This window comes from Chanos chanos, chromosome 12 (genome assembly GCF_902362185.1).
Source record: "Chanos chanos chromosome 12, fChaCha1.1, whole genome shotgun sequence".
In the NCBI taxonomy this organism is placed as follows: Eukaryota; Metazoa; Chordata; class Actinopteri; order Gonorynchiformes; family Chanidae; genus Chanos; species Chanos chanos.
The window spans coordinates 23,906,259-23,920,672 of record NC_044506.1 but is presented as its reverse complement, the minus strand read 5'-3'; the positions used below and the strand labels follow the sequence as shown (position 1 = coordinate 23,920,672).

Below are 14,414 nucleotides of genomic sequence, written 5' to 3'. Positions count from 1 at the left end.
CCTCAGTGTAGCCTGCACAGTGCTTCACAGTGGCTCTGATTTGCATTCTAAAGATTGCACATTTTTATATAACCAGAAAGTGTAAGCCTTTCGTGCATTTCCGTAGAAATGCATAAAGCCTTTTACGTAGGTGAATTAAACTCTAGGAGCCATTTTAACCTAATTATAATTTCTCTCTCTCTGTTATATTGGGAATTAACTGAAAATTCGAAAATAAACAGCGAGCATATATATATATATATATATATATATATATATATATGCACCCCCCAGACACACACACAGAGGATACTGGATGCTGTAAACGTATACATTATTAAATGATTAAATAAAATGAAAGTAAATAAACAACTGTGCGATTGCTACATAGAGAGAAACTTTCATAGTTGTGCAAGCTGTGGTCATATTCACTGTGCTCGGTGAATCATTAAGACGATTACATTCGACTGCTTGTCATCAACACCAACATCATTTCTTATTTTCATACTACCACTCCCGTTATTATTATATTTATTAATACTTTTATATTTTATGTATTTAATTTTTTCCCCCAAAAGTCACAGTTTGTTCTCTATACAGTTATGTGCGGTTAGGAGTGATGTACAGGGATAATATGAATTTCACAGCGTTTGGCTTTTCCCGTCATCAATATGCCATTGTATCTGACAAAACAAGCGTTAGGTCCATTTCATTACGCGAGCCCAGTTTAAGCAAGGTGGACAGAAGTAGATTACTGCATACACGACAGACAGGGTCATTCCATAGCGGGATCTAGTTCTCACTGTCGGTTGCCGCTAGCGGAACATGGCACAAGTGGGCCAACTTTGTTCGAGCTCGGGGCCACCACAATATTTTGATCCTGCATCTCAAGTGCTATGGCAAATTACTCCAACAAATACAAATCAAATCTTGTGACCATGCTCTCCAGGAAGGGTCTTTCTCCTTTCGATGCTTCTGCGTAGTTAATTTGACGTTCACCTTACAATTTCCATGCGATAAAAACTCCATACATTGCACAGAGCGTCCAGCCAAAGTGGATCCCCATCCGGAGGCCCAGAAGTCCCTCGGAACTTTGAAATGTCTTGGTTCCGTCATGGCTCAGCACTTTAATCATGTACATCGCGGGCAAAAAGATAACTTTGGGCTGACCCCACGGTGACTTAGTTTCCATTTCTCCTCTGATTAATCTTGGGCAGTGACAGTCTTTGTCAAACAACAAGGCGTGCCCTCCACGAAGGCTACATTTTCATATTTGTTAGACGTACTGACCTGGAGTTCACCCCGGCCTTGGACTTAGCTTATCCCAATGGTTTTGGTCCCTGGGGGATTTCACTGGCTTACTTCGAGAGGTAAGCAGCCGACAGCACCCGAGAAGAAAGAAAACCGGTTGAAAAAATACGCCATGATGCCGCGTTATAACCCAATGCTCGCGCTCCGCTTGGCCTCGAGCTCCACACTGCAGATTATATAGAACCTTTTCATTACACCGAGTTTGGGTTCAAAGACAATACAATTTATGTTCAGTGATTAGTTATTGAATCGTATAAGTAAATACACAAAAAATAATTATGCAGTTGTTGCTTTGTTGTCCATAAAAGCTTCCAGTTTGAGTTCCAGTTAAAGACTGATATAATTTAGTGAGTAACATTAGCTAAATACACATTACTCACAATGGAACAGACAGCATGAATTAAACAGACGTTGAAAATGTGCAGTACCTGTAATCTAGTACGACAGTTACAAGAACATCTCTCGTGGCAAGATGTGCGTCCGGTGAGTTAAAGCCAAGATCTCAAAACCCCACACCCAATCTGTCACTATAATGTCCACATAAGAGTACGCTCCACGTGGTCTACATTTACAATCCAGTGTCAGTTTAACAGCCATTACTAAAATAAATATCCTCCCTGAAAAGAGCCTGAGTCGAAAGCAACGGCCAAATAGTTCAGAATATGCAGTAGAGTATTCCCGGTCAAATTTAGCTGTATAATTTACACCGTGACAGGCTGTCAATTAAAGTTTGGCATTGTATAAAACTGCTCGTTTTCGTAGACTATTTAATTATTTCGTTCATATTTTCCCTGCTCGTGATCAAAGCTATTTGTCAGAATGAGTTTTATGATTCGCCCTTGAAATGTGTTCTTTGGGTAAGCTTCTTGCCAAAACCGTGGAAGTTTTTTTTTTGCTTTGTTTTGTTTTGTGTTTCTTTTTTTTTTTTTTTTTTAATCGGAGAGATTAATATTGATTAGTATTGAAAATGTTTAAACTCTATATAAGAGAGCTGTAACGTGTCATTCAAGAAACTTATAGTTAATTATGACATAACCCTATCAATCCTGAGAAACAGAATTAAGTGGACATTATTCATTGAACTGTTTAAATTTTAAGGAAGCACGAAAGACTTTTGGGTGATATTTTATTTGTGAGTAAAATTCTCTTTTCTTTGAAAAGCTATAAGGATATAGTTTTCCAAGTAAACATAAAAGCCAGGATCTTTTCACAGACAATCTTAGCTTTCTGACTGGTCTGAAATTCTATCGATTATAATTTAGGAAAACACAATTCATTCTCCTCCTACGCCTCATAGAAAGCGGTTCCAAACGAAACAAACGTTTCTGAGTTTAGATTAGTAAACGGGGCTATGACCAAACAACGGAACTTGCGTGTAGTTTATTGTTATGACCCTGGAACATAACGTACTGCATTGAAACAAGCAGACTTGAGTTTCTGTTTTGAAGACGTCGATGGGATTATTGAGTCTCTGAATGTCCATGTGACATTTCAAAAACTAATACCTTCATTGTCTTAAATAATGCGTATGAGAAAATAAAGAAAGAAAGAAAATAAGAAAGAAAGAAAGAATTAAATATCCTATTAAATATCCTATTTGTAATGTAGTTATGCCGATAGCTTTGAAATATCAATGTCGCCTTTGTCTAAAAAATGCTATTTGAAATCGACAGGTTTAGGGAGCTATAAAGAATTTTTATTCATCGAAATTACATTTCTCACAGCCAGGACTGTTCAGATGGCCACTGAAAAAGAGAAGCAGAGAGATTAAAACCGCCCGATTGTTGTAGTCAAAGCATGTCTACGACCGAGGAACAATGGAAGATGATCAATCCTACAATGCTAATTTCGCCCAGTCTTCAAGACTATCAAATACAATTTACTCAGAGGAAATTCACCAATCACACGCCCTAATAAAACGCGCGACAGTCCATTTCGGTCGAGGAGGCAGAGGGGTCTCTTTCTTGGGGTGACGAACCCGAGGTCATTCTGCTTTCAAGGTTCACCGCGAGGCCACCCCTGGGCTCGCGGGATTCATGGCTATTCGATCTTTTGTGCCATTGTAAACCGGGCACTGCTTTCCACCGAAACAGATGATGGCGATGTGTTCACAGCTAAACTTTTGACCCCATGTTTTCCCTTTTCTCTTTCTCACTATTCACTATTTCACGTAAATATAGGTTGTTTTGCTTGTGGCCATCCATTCAAACAGCAGGCCCTGCTTATGCCCTCTACAGCTATCATTATTATTATTATTATCATTATTATTATTATTATTATTATTATTATTATTATTATTATTATTATACTGATGTTGTTGTCGTTGTTATTTTTGTCATTACTATTAGTTGTTGCTACAGTTGTTCTTGCTGCTGTTGTTCTTATTGCTATGACTGTTGTTATTAGCATTAGTACTGATATTTGTATTAGAATTTTATGTTTTTCAAAGGGTCATTTTTTCTAGGCCAAAACCTCGTCCAAACAAACTTTGAAAATATTCGAACGTAGATGTCAGTATTCAGGTGATCTAGGTCTATGTGAAATTGTGATTGCTGTGTGTGGAGGTACCATCTTTTTTGCCTAATTACATTTTTTTCTGCAAGCCGCAGGGGTGCGCGGTTCGGGTGACAGTGAACTTGGCCAAAAGCGAGCTCTGCTGGTGGTTCGCGGCTGTGCATATCCATCTTACTGCTGCCGGTGACCTCTCAGTGAACCGGGAACGGAGACGTTTAACTCTCTCGAAACGAATTACTGGGCTTCAGCTTCACATCTCTCTCTCTCTCTTTCTCTCCCTCCCTCTCTGTCTCACACACACACACACACACACACACACACATTATATATTCCTCTCTCGCTCATCCTCTTCAGTCTGAATGTATAGACACAATAAACGTGTTTTCTTACACCGTTCTGTGCAAGAATTTGGGCTTGATGGTCTTTTAGTGTTTTAGTTTCCTATTGTGTAACGAGGCAAACTCAATGAGATTTAATATTACTTGGCGTATGTCTCATGTGGTTTCAGAAATTACAATCCGTCAAATTTGTGCACTCACCAATGATTCAAACGCGGTCACAACATATTAACATCACAACATTTCGAAACAGTCGAAAGACCCGACTGAAACTGTGACATTTCTAGTCTTAACATGAGAGAGATTTGTTCACGTTTCTTCGAGAATACGTAGACCTAGATTACCTCAGATTCACGTATAGACCCTTACAGTAACATCATATAAATATCCTTGGTCGCAGTGAGATAGAACCGATCCGCGGTTGACAACAAGCTGTTATAAAATACCCACGAATTCTTCATCAGTGGATCTTGAATAAAAAGCAGTATACAAAATCAAGCCTCTCATGGTTCACTAGATATGCACGTGACGCCACACGTCCAAGTAAATGCTGAAACACGAAAGAAAAGCGGAATATTGCGTGATGGCGCGATTATTGTTAGGTGATCACAAAATTGTCAATAAGAGAATTTTGTACTCGTTTCCACTTTCCAATGCAATATTGTTATTAACGAAGATAAAAATTTTTTTATTTTATTTAACTAATAAAGCCCTCCCTCTGCCCCCCCCCCTTCTCTTTCTATGTGAAAAGACCAAGTCTGAGAGCTAAAGAAAATTTATACAACTTATAAAATTCCAATTTGAAGATCCGTGTTTATAAATAGTGAACTCACTTGATGACTCTGCTGAAGCAAATAAGGCCTCCATAAGGGACAAACTTTGGCCCTTTACATCACTCACAGTCAGTACAATGCCGAGACAATGGATGACTAAATCCAAGTACTTCATATATGTACTTCGTATATGGCAGCAAAACTATAACTGCCTAGTATCCACATAAACAACCATGACTGCATTATAAAAACAGAGACACACTGACCCTAGTCTTTCTGCGGCACTGAAGTCACTGGAGGAAGAGGCTCCATTACAATATTCAGCATTAACAAAACACAATTGGGCCAACGCTTGACCATGTGTAACTACTGCAAAAGATAATTAGACCAGCGTCGAAAATGAATTATATTTCGCAGTTCAGATGGAGAGAGCGAAAACGTAGTTACGGTGGGAAGGAAGCAATTACAGCCTATGACAGAGCCCACCCTGCCTCCCATCTGCCGGACACAATGTCGCTTACTGTGGAAATTACTCATTAACGAATGAAATATTGAGATCTGTGCTTGTTTACGCCTTTTCTCTCCTTTTCTGTACTCATTGGTCCATGCACGAGAGCAGCGAGGAACTGAGACGAAAACTTACCAAAAGCAGACTCTGGCGCCCTCGGGCAGCTCCGGCGCGTTTGTTCCATCTCCAGCCAAACCTGGTGTGTTAGCGAAGTAAAGACACACTGATACTGCCTGCGAAAAGAGTCAAATGGAGCCGCGCGTCAATGCGGTTAGATGTTATATGCGATATATTGTCAACTCCCCAAAACCATAAAACTCACTTTAATGGTACCACGTGACTGGTTTATGGCCAGTTGGCCTATCTGTCCGCGAGCAGTGGATGATTTTATGATCTCATTCACGGGCCAAACCCCTTATTCATCCCAAGCACCAGTGTAAAGGAGCTGGAACGGCACGAAGTCTAATAAAGTTTCTAGGCACCAAACTCCAACTAAATCCTCGGGGAGACTTAGTGCCAGCAGTAGGGCGTGGACACACAGCCCGTAGACATGGTGAAAGGGGATGAGTATACCCCACACAGGGTGAGTAAGAGGAGAACTTGCCAATGCCACTTGTTGATTTTGTGTAGTCTGTTAAAAAAAAGTCAAGCCGGAGTTTAACATTTCGATATACGACGGAGAATAACAGCTTGAGCATCGTGCAGCTGTCTGTTTGAACTAGCAAAAACAACTGTATTTATTTATGTTTTTGTCCAGTCAAATAAGAAAAACAACTGTGGTTTTAAACAACCGCCCTTGGAATTTAAGACAGATACGTCAATCTCGAATTAAAATGAAATTTTAAACAGTTTGCGCCCCTTGTGAGAGGACATGTCCACCACACGTCGATCGAGAAAAACGTCTCATAACAGCAACATAAAAGTTACAATAAATAGTTTATTGTTGTCACTTTAACATCATGGGCATATCATATCATCTATTTCCAGTATCATTGAAAACATTTACAAAATGTCAAATCACTTTAAAGCAAATGTTTCAAACATTAGGTCCGTTCTGAAAACATTCGCACACTGAAGGGCTCGCGAATTCACACAGCTCTCTCTCTCTCTCTCTCTCTCTCTTGCCCTCTCAGATCGGACATTACGTCAGGTGAATTAAATATAAAAACAAATAACTGTTCGTGCAAAGGCGGGATACAAATGTGTAACAACATTTTTACAACACACAATACAGTAGTGTATGACTTTGTTCTTTCGTTAGCAATATTCGTTATCAGGTAACGGGTGTCGACTAACGAAAAGAAAACACTCAAGTAGAAGTTGACAAAAAAGAAAAAAAAATATAAATAGTCATATGTACAAATAACAGTGAATAAATTAGTTTTATTCACACAAAACTCGTCTACGTTTTTTTCATTCAAGAGCCGAAGTCATCACGTTTTTACTGATAACTCAAATGAATATTACGGGCGCGTTAAGCTTTTAGTTTCGATAAGAATATGAAATAAATTATACAAACACCTTCATGTGGCTTTTCTAAATCTACATAGGCAGTTACAGGGTGCAGGTCTAATCACATTAGCATTACCACGGGAAGAAATAGAAAGGAAAAGTTTTTTGCTTGTTTGTTTTAAAGGTTTTAAGGTCGGTGCTTGAGCACTGTCCCTATAAGGACCAAGTGAAGTTTCTGGTGGCGCTCAAGGCAATGAGAGAAGTCTACAACACGTATTTCTACAGAGTGTGCAATATTTAGGTGAAATTCTCTCTCTCTCTTACTCTTTCTCTCCCCCTCTCTCTTTCTCTCTCTCTCTCTCTCTCTCTCTCTCTCTCTCCCTCTCAGGGTCGGTATCCCGCGCCGGCTGCCGCCATAGTCATGCTTTTTAACTTATTGTCCTTTTTCCACTTCATTCTTCGATTTTGGAACCAAATTTTGATCTGTCTTTCAGAGAGGCAAAGCGCGTGTGCTATCTCAATCCGCCGGCGGCGCGTCAGGTAGCGGTTGAAGTGAAACTCCTTCTCGAGCTCGAGGGTCTGGTAGCGCGTGTAGGCTGTCCTTGCTCTCTTTCCCTCTGATCCGACCAAGCTGTCTGTCACACACAGATATTTCAACGATTTTAATTCCACCGTAACAAACAGCACGATTAAAACAGTGCATCTTCGGGTCATAAAACAGTATAACCCTGCTTCTGACAAACTAGCTACTCTCGAGAACACACCCACCCGCCCACCGACTCTCTCTCTCTCTCTCTCATTCACACACGTTCAAGCAGGTTCAAACAAGTTCTAACAAATTAACTCAAAATATGCATATATATATATACATGTATGTATACACACGCACACGTATATACATATACAAACACACACACACACACACACACACACACACACACACACACATATATATATATATATATATCTCGCATATACAATGAATTTTAAAATATGCATTACGTGGATAACGTGGCATTGGATGTAAAAAAATATATCTATTTAAAAAAGTTTGGGTTGCGGTTGGGGTTGGTTTTCAGTCAGTTTTTCAGAGAACACTTGTCCGGATATGACATGAAAAACGTTCAGTAACGTAATTCCAGCATAAGTTTAAAACATTCTAATCCACAAATACACAGCAGATGTCAAACAAAAACAGTTAATGTGTTTACCATGACCTATGTGAAGTTTCCTCATCCATGGGTATATCTGTGGCTGGGGTGTCTCGGATACACTCTGTGAACTTGTCTGCGCGCTTCCCGTCGGCTTTTCTTCCTCCATACTGTTGGAAGTATTGGAGATGCCCTCTCGACCCATCCTCAAGGAACTGCCTTTCGAACCGGAGGTGGGGTTCGGGAGCGAGCTTTTTATCGTGCGGTGTGAGGACTCTCTGACGGGAGAGCTGGCGGCGGAGGAACATGCAAGTGAGCGGTCAGGGGAAGGGGCTTGCGATACGGCTGCGCTCGTGGTGACCGATTGACTGTACCGGGCATCGACAGGCGTCGCCGTCGTAGTCTGTGCGTAGCTCCGAGCTCGGTCACTTGAAGAGACGAAATGACTTGTGTTGGTGCGCCCGAGACTAAGGTCCATCCCATTGTAGCCATAGCCATACCTGCCGGAATGTATCCCTGAAGGGTCCCGGTACTGCTCATTCGAGCTATGGTCTCCATAGTTATGTAACGTGTAGTCCGCGCCATTTGGATAGCGACCGCAGAATGAGTTCAGAGAATAGGAGCTCATTAGTTGACAATAACTGTCTTGTAACTATTTGTTATTATTACTTTTTTACTGAACAAACTGTAACGTCTGTGCCTGATTTGTCTGTCTTGATGGTTTTGCGCGTCTATTGCGCCCTTGTACAATTTATGATGAATTATGGAAATGAGTAAGACACAGACTTCTTGCTGCCTTACGTAGGCGCCCAAATATGGGGTACGCCATGAAGTCACGTGCTTTTGTTGACCAGTCGTAAATTCTGTTCTGTGACCTCCAGCTGTAAACTCCGACGCAAGCAGGAAATCTGGGTGGGATTGTTTGGAAACGGGAGCGCGCATTAGCATTGGTGGGAAGGAACGAACAGCGGTTGGTTTGTGTTTAGAATTGTAGTCGCGCGCCATCCTCTGGCTTAGTTGGTAAATGTCAAAAGTGTTTCCCGTCACAAAGAGCCTGCATGGCGAGGTCATCGGGAGGTTAACGGCTATGCGGTAGAAATAGTGTCGCCTTTGAAACAATGCGCGGAACACGCAATGTCTGCAAAACGCGGTATGAGGCACTGTGCGCGTTCTTCCCCTGATGGAAACGAAACTTGTCAAATGAAAGATAATGTCCAGTCAACAAAATGGAAATTAGCTAACTAAATAGAGATTAAATACACGTGAGTGAAAAGGAAAAAACATCAGCCGTGTGCCAACACACATAATTATTTATTATGCGTGATGAATGGGAAAGAATGTAAAGAGTAAATCTATAATGTCCTAAAACAGCGGTTAAACAATATATTTGGAATGAAAAAGAGAACAGAACTATTAAAGAGGAAATGGAATGCGCTCTCGGTCGCATATGCACATATTAATATTACTCAATAAGACGGCGATAGGGCGTTCATTGTGCATCAGCCTGCTGAGTAGTAGGGCATAACGATCCTCGGTAACCAGAAAAAGACGTTAGACAGAAAATAACAGTTCTTTGGCTCTTTCATTTTCTCACACCACCTCACAGAAATGAATGTAGCCTCTGTCGCTATATACACACACACACACACACACACACACACACATAAATATGAAAACAAAATATAAAAAAATATGAGAATAAAAATGGCCTCCCGCCTGCCGAAACTCACGGTGCTTTATAACTATGAATATGTGAATATGTGTAATAGCAGTAATTTGTGTGTTTAATGGCTGCAACCGTAGCTTACTTACAGTTACTAGAGCTAGTTTACAATATTTTCTATTTGTTTATAATATGCTGTTGGCATTATTATTATTATCATTAGTAGTAGTACTAGTAGTAGGATTGTTGTGTTGTTGTTGTTAATTATAATAATAATAATAATAATAATAATAATAATAATAATAATAATAATAATAATAATATAATGTAGACGGCGGGTAGTACCTGTAGTGTGATATTTGTCGCTAATAATGATACGTAACAGTTTTGTGAATATTTCGCATGAAATGGGCTAGACTGGGCTAGCGCTTGCGTCCTCCTCTCTTGGGCTAGTTTTAGTAGCACGCCTGGGTTAGGAGACTGTTGCGTGAGATGAAGATCCCGTCATATACCAAGTATTATGTTTTTTGCGTTTGCTTCTGTCTGATAGCCCGGAAGAAACTAGATAGTCGCGTGTTTGAACTGAAAGCGAGGCAGAAGTGAGTTGACGGATCAGTTCGCAGGATAGATTTCTCCCGACAGTCGAAACTAAAACTAATACATATTCGAAGTCCACAGCCATTATGGTAATTAGGGATCAAATACATAGAAATAATGTTTTTTATGAAGTACAATCAAAAGCATTAACAGAAAGAAAACGGACAAACTGAAAAACAGTCAAACCAGTAATGAGAACCATGTGAAAGAAATTGTCAACGCAAACGCATTTAAAAGCTTGGGGCCTAGAGTTTTTATCCGTTTGATCTGACCTCGACGAAGCCCTTGAGCTCTTAGTATCCTATAGACAGAACAAATCAAAACAGTGTCAACATATATTCAAACAATCTTATGCCACAAAAATACAATATTTGTCCTACCACAGAACTGACCGTTAGCTTTATAACTGGGCATCAGACAACAAATTAAAACATCAGTTAAACAGTAAATTTAGTTATTCTTACAATTTTTGGCTGCAGCCTCTTCACACCCACAGTGTTAGGTTACGCAGTGATCACAGTATGCACGCATTTATGAAGCGGGCTCGCATGGTACTATAAAAGCGCATACAAACGACACTAACATAAACTGAACGAAAAAAGAGTAACACACCAGCATCCAGTAAATGAAGACTCTACCGTGCTAGGTCGCCACCGAGTGGCGGTAATGTACATTGCGAGCGTTCACTACCTGCAGTCAGCACCCTACATCGTGGTGTCCGTTTTGCTCGTTTCAAAAATTATTAATAACTAAAGACTTGGACAAGAATCAGCTTCAGATGGGAACATGATAAATTACAGTTCTAAGATGATTATGACCGCTCTTCGAGATCATACTTCTAAGTAAAATAGCCGCGCACGCAGATCCCTAAATAAACCATACTGACACAGGTGATATAATCATGTCTGTGCCGATGGCATGCACATATCACTATCAATAATATTAACACCAATAATAACAAGAATTGCGACAGCAGCAGCAGCAACAACAACATTAACAACAACAACAACAACAATAATAACAATAAGAATAAGAACAAGAATAAGAATAAGAATAAGAATAAGAATAAGAATAATATCCCAAGGAAAATTACAGTTAGGGGTGGCCTGTCCTTTATCTTATAGGTTACGCCTGCAGAATAAAGTAAAGGCATGAGCAGTAAAAACTTACCCTTCATAATGTTCACGAGTCCAGTGGAATCTCAGAACAACACGAGGGCGACAAGCAGCCGGATCCCCACTACACGGCAGAGCAGCCTCCACTCTTAAACACTGATAGCCCACCATCTGATCGGATGTCCAACGGTCTCGTCGACAGGGAGTCCTCATCTGACAGTTAGGCGGTTATTCATGTTTGCCTCATGCAGCAGGAGACAATCTGAGCGAAATTACCATTTCGTGGAAAAATATAACAAAACAAACACAACAACAACTAATAAAAAGTCAGCAATAAGGCGGAGCACAACAATAGACTGAATTCCTAAAACGGAGGATATCAGAACATTACAAATTAGTCAGAAGAATGCAGCCCTATCCTGGAGACGGAAAGCATACATATAAATAAGTCCATTGCCTACTCAGGCTCGCTTATGTCACATGACTACGGGCGGCCAATGGCAAGCAGCGGCGCCTCGTAAACTTCTCCAGCAAAGTTGTAAATTTTCACTGACAACAACGGATTTGTGTCCTCGCGCGTCCGCTCAGAAGGTGTTTCCAAAGCAATCAGAATCAGAATGAGCGCCATCTTGCAGCAACCCTGGCTGAGTTTACATGGATCTTCAGCCAAGCAACTGCATATGTGGACCCTCTGGTTATGCTGCAAAACTCTTACGCAGGGCTAGTGTTCTATTAATTCCCGTATTCAGAAAGAACGAATTATATTTGTGCTCACATTCATTCAGGAGAAGCCCTTGTTTGTTGGAAGAGTTTGATCACCTTTATTCCTCGTGCTGGGAACCTCAGGAATGCAGATGTTAGAGTTAATACGTTATCTGAGAGTAATAAAGACTCCTGATCAGGCTGTGTTAATGGTTTGGTGTGTTTCTCGTCCTGTAAATGAATGAACATTTCATAAAGGACTCTGAAACGCATCCACACTTTTTTACTCGAGTTACTTTTGGCAAAATGTTTTATAACACTCTCTGAACAATCATAGAGTAAAACGTCGCAAAATAGTCCTCAAAGCAGACAAAAAAAATTATAGTTACGGAAAAAACTTGCTAATTACTACACATCCTCTGTCAGGCCCACGCGCACACAGCCAAAAACAATACCGAAACCGAACCAAATCAGTCCAAACACATCCGAGTTTTTGATCGATTGTGGGATTTATCAGACATTTTTTTTTTTAAAGGAAACAATAATCAGTTACAACCTGGCAGAATATCTGAACGTGTTCCCCTTGTAGGTCATTAATAGTGCGTTATACTGTCAAAAGAAGATTCACTCTAGGTATCTACCTCCCAAATGTTCACATGTTATATCCATTGTCTACACACAGCCAACGAAAAGAAATAATATATACTGGATCCACGACAGTCAGGTTCCACACTCATGCCGTGAGTATTTCTTTGTCTCTGTGCACCGTTACCACCTTAAGATACGAACTTCTACGTAGTCACCATGCATATTTCAAAATGATACGAACCTCCACATAGTCACCATCCATGTTTCAAAATGAAGACAACGAATACTGCTGGCTTGAATAATTTTCGTGGCCCGATCAGAATTATTGGATATCCTACGTATCTTCAGTATGCTAGATACTGTTTTTCTTTACAGAAACAAATTAGATAAATGTTGTTGTTATGTGGGCCGTTCACATGGTGCATAAGTACGTATTACATATATATGAAAATTGTGTATTATTTTTATTTATTTTTTGTACTGGATTGCTTTATTTCTTCATATTAATTAGTCACATTTCGCAATCATTTCTGGGTTTGAGTACTTAATGTGTTTCCTGATTTCAGAATTGCAGCAGTTTCTTTTTTTAAATCATTGACTCGGTATTTAAAAATACTTTAAATGCATTCAAATGGTTGAAACACTGTATATCACAAGCAACTCACATTTCTTGTTGTAGAGAAGAGAAGGAGCAATGGTGAGGATCGGAGAGAGAGAGAGAGAGAGAGAGAGAAAGAGAGAGAGAGAGAGAGAGAGAGAGAGAGGTCCCCTGTGTACGATTTGGATCTCAGGAAGTATTTGTTCTTTCCATCATGTTGTGTAGAACATATTTTGGACAGAGCATATAGATTACCGACAGATTGCCAGTCGTCTCTTAAAATTATCATCGCAGATGCTTCGTTTCCCTTCAGAGTATAAAATAATATGATGGCCGTTCGTGCACAACGTACCTGGAGTTCTGAGAGCGCTAAAGACACTATGGTTCGTTGATTTAAGCCTCCCACTGTGTCCGTTCAAATGTGATCTTGCAGTCGGTTTAACCATGCTAATTATAGTCTGTGATTTTCTTATAGGGTCTGCTACACTTTCATGCATGATCGACAAATGAAGAGTTAATTGTTAAAATATGATGGTACAGTGTACGAGATGTGTGCGAAACGCATATCTTCAGGGTTGTGGATTAAAAAAAACACGGGGGTAGTGCGCGAGAAATCAATGTTCGCTATTTTATTAACGTTGTAAACGTTGTTGCTGTTGGTAGTGAGATTAGTAGTACTGGAGTGATCTATTATGTTCTCATGGAAGTAAAAACAGAGGCTCAGAGAATGAGAGGCAAGCGGATGCCAGGGGAAATCCTCGGTATTATTAATTTACGGCCAAAGAACTCATTAATGGGATTGATTAATTACACATTTATGTCTTTCCATGCTTTGCCTCTATACAACTATAATCATCATGCCATTTAACAATTCCGTAATATTCAGCGGCCTACAATAATATAGGCTACGTGAGTGGCGGCGTACTTTATTTCCCATTCAGTAGCACATCCGGTTACATGCGAAAGGCCTCAGTGCCTGATAGTAGCTGTGTCTGCAGCCCTCGCGCTGTCTTGGTCTGGAATCGTTAAGATTCCAAGGCTTCGCTGTGTCCAGATGTGAGCTTGGAGAAAAATGACATAATACTGCAGCATTAAAAAGGTATGAAGGGAATCCCAGAATGTTCC

General features: G+C 40.2%; 1 protein-coding gene across 1 annotated transcript; it reads right to left on the bottom strand.

Annotated features, from left to right (window-relative positions):
• Positions 1 to 7,259: 7,259 nt before the first annotated feature.
• Positions 7,260 to 8,654, bottom strand: hoxa5a (homeobox A5a). Its single transcript, XM_030789582.1, has 2 exons — positions 8,087 to 8,654; positions 7,260 to 7,510 (listed from the first exon to the last, which is right to left on the bottom strand). The coding sequence occupies exons 1-2, from the start codon at positions 8,652 to 8,654 to the stop codon at positions 7,260 to 7,262; spliced, it is 819 nt and encodes a 272-aa protein (XP_030645442.1).
• Between the last annotated feature and the right edge of the window lie 5,760 nt (positions 8,655 to 14,414).

Excerpts from the sequence above, each read along its gene's own strand:
- hoxa5a (XM_030789582.1), bottom strand. The coding sequence starts at position 8,654 with ATGAGCTCCTATTCTCTGAACTCATTCTGCGGTCGCTATCCAAATGGC. Across the intron at positions 7,511-8,086 it reads GAAACTTCACATAGGTCATG|ACAGCTTGGTCGGATCAGAG; the intron begins GTAAACACATTA and ends TGTGTGTGACAG.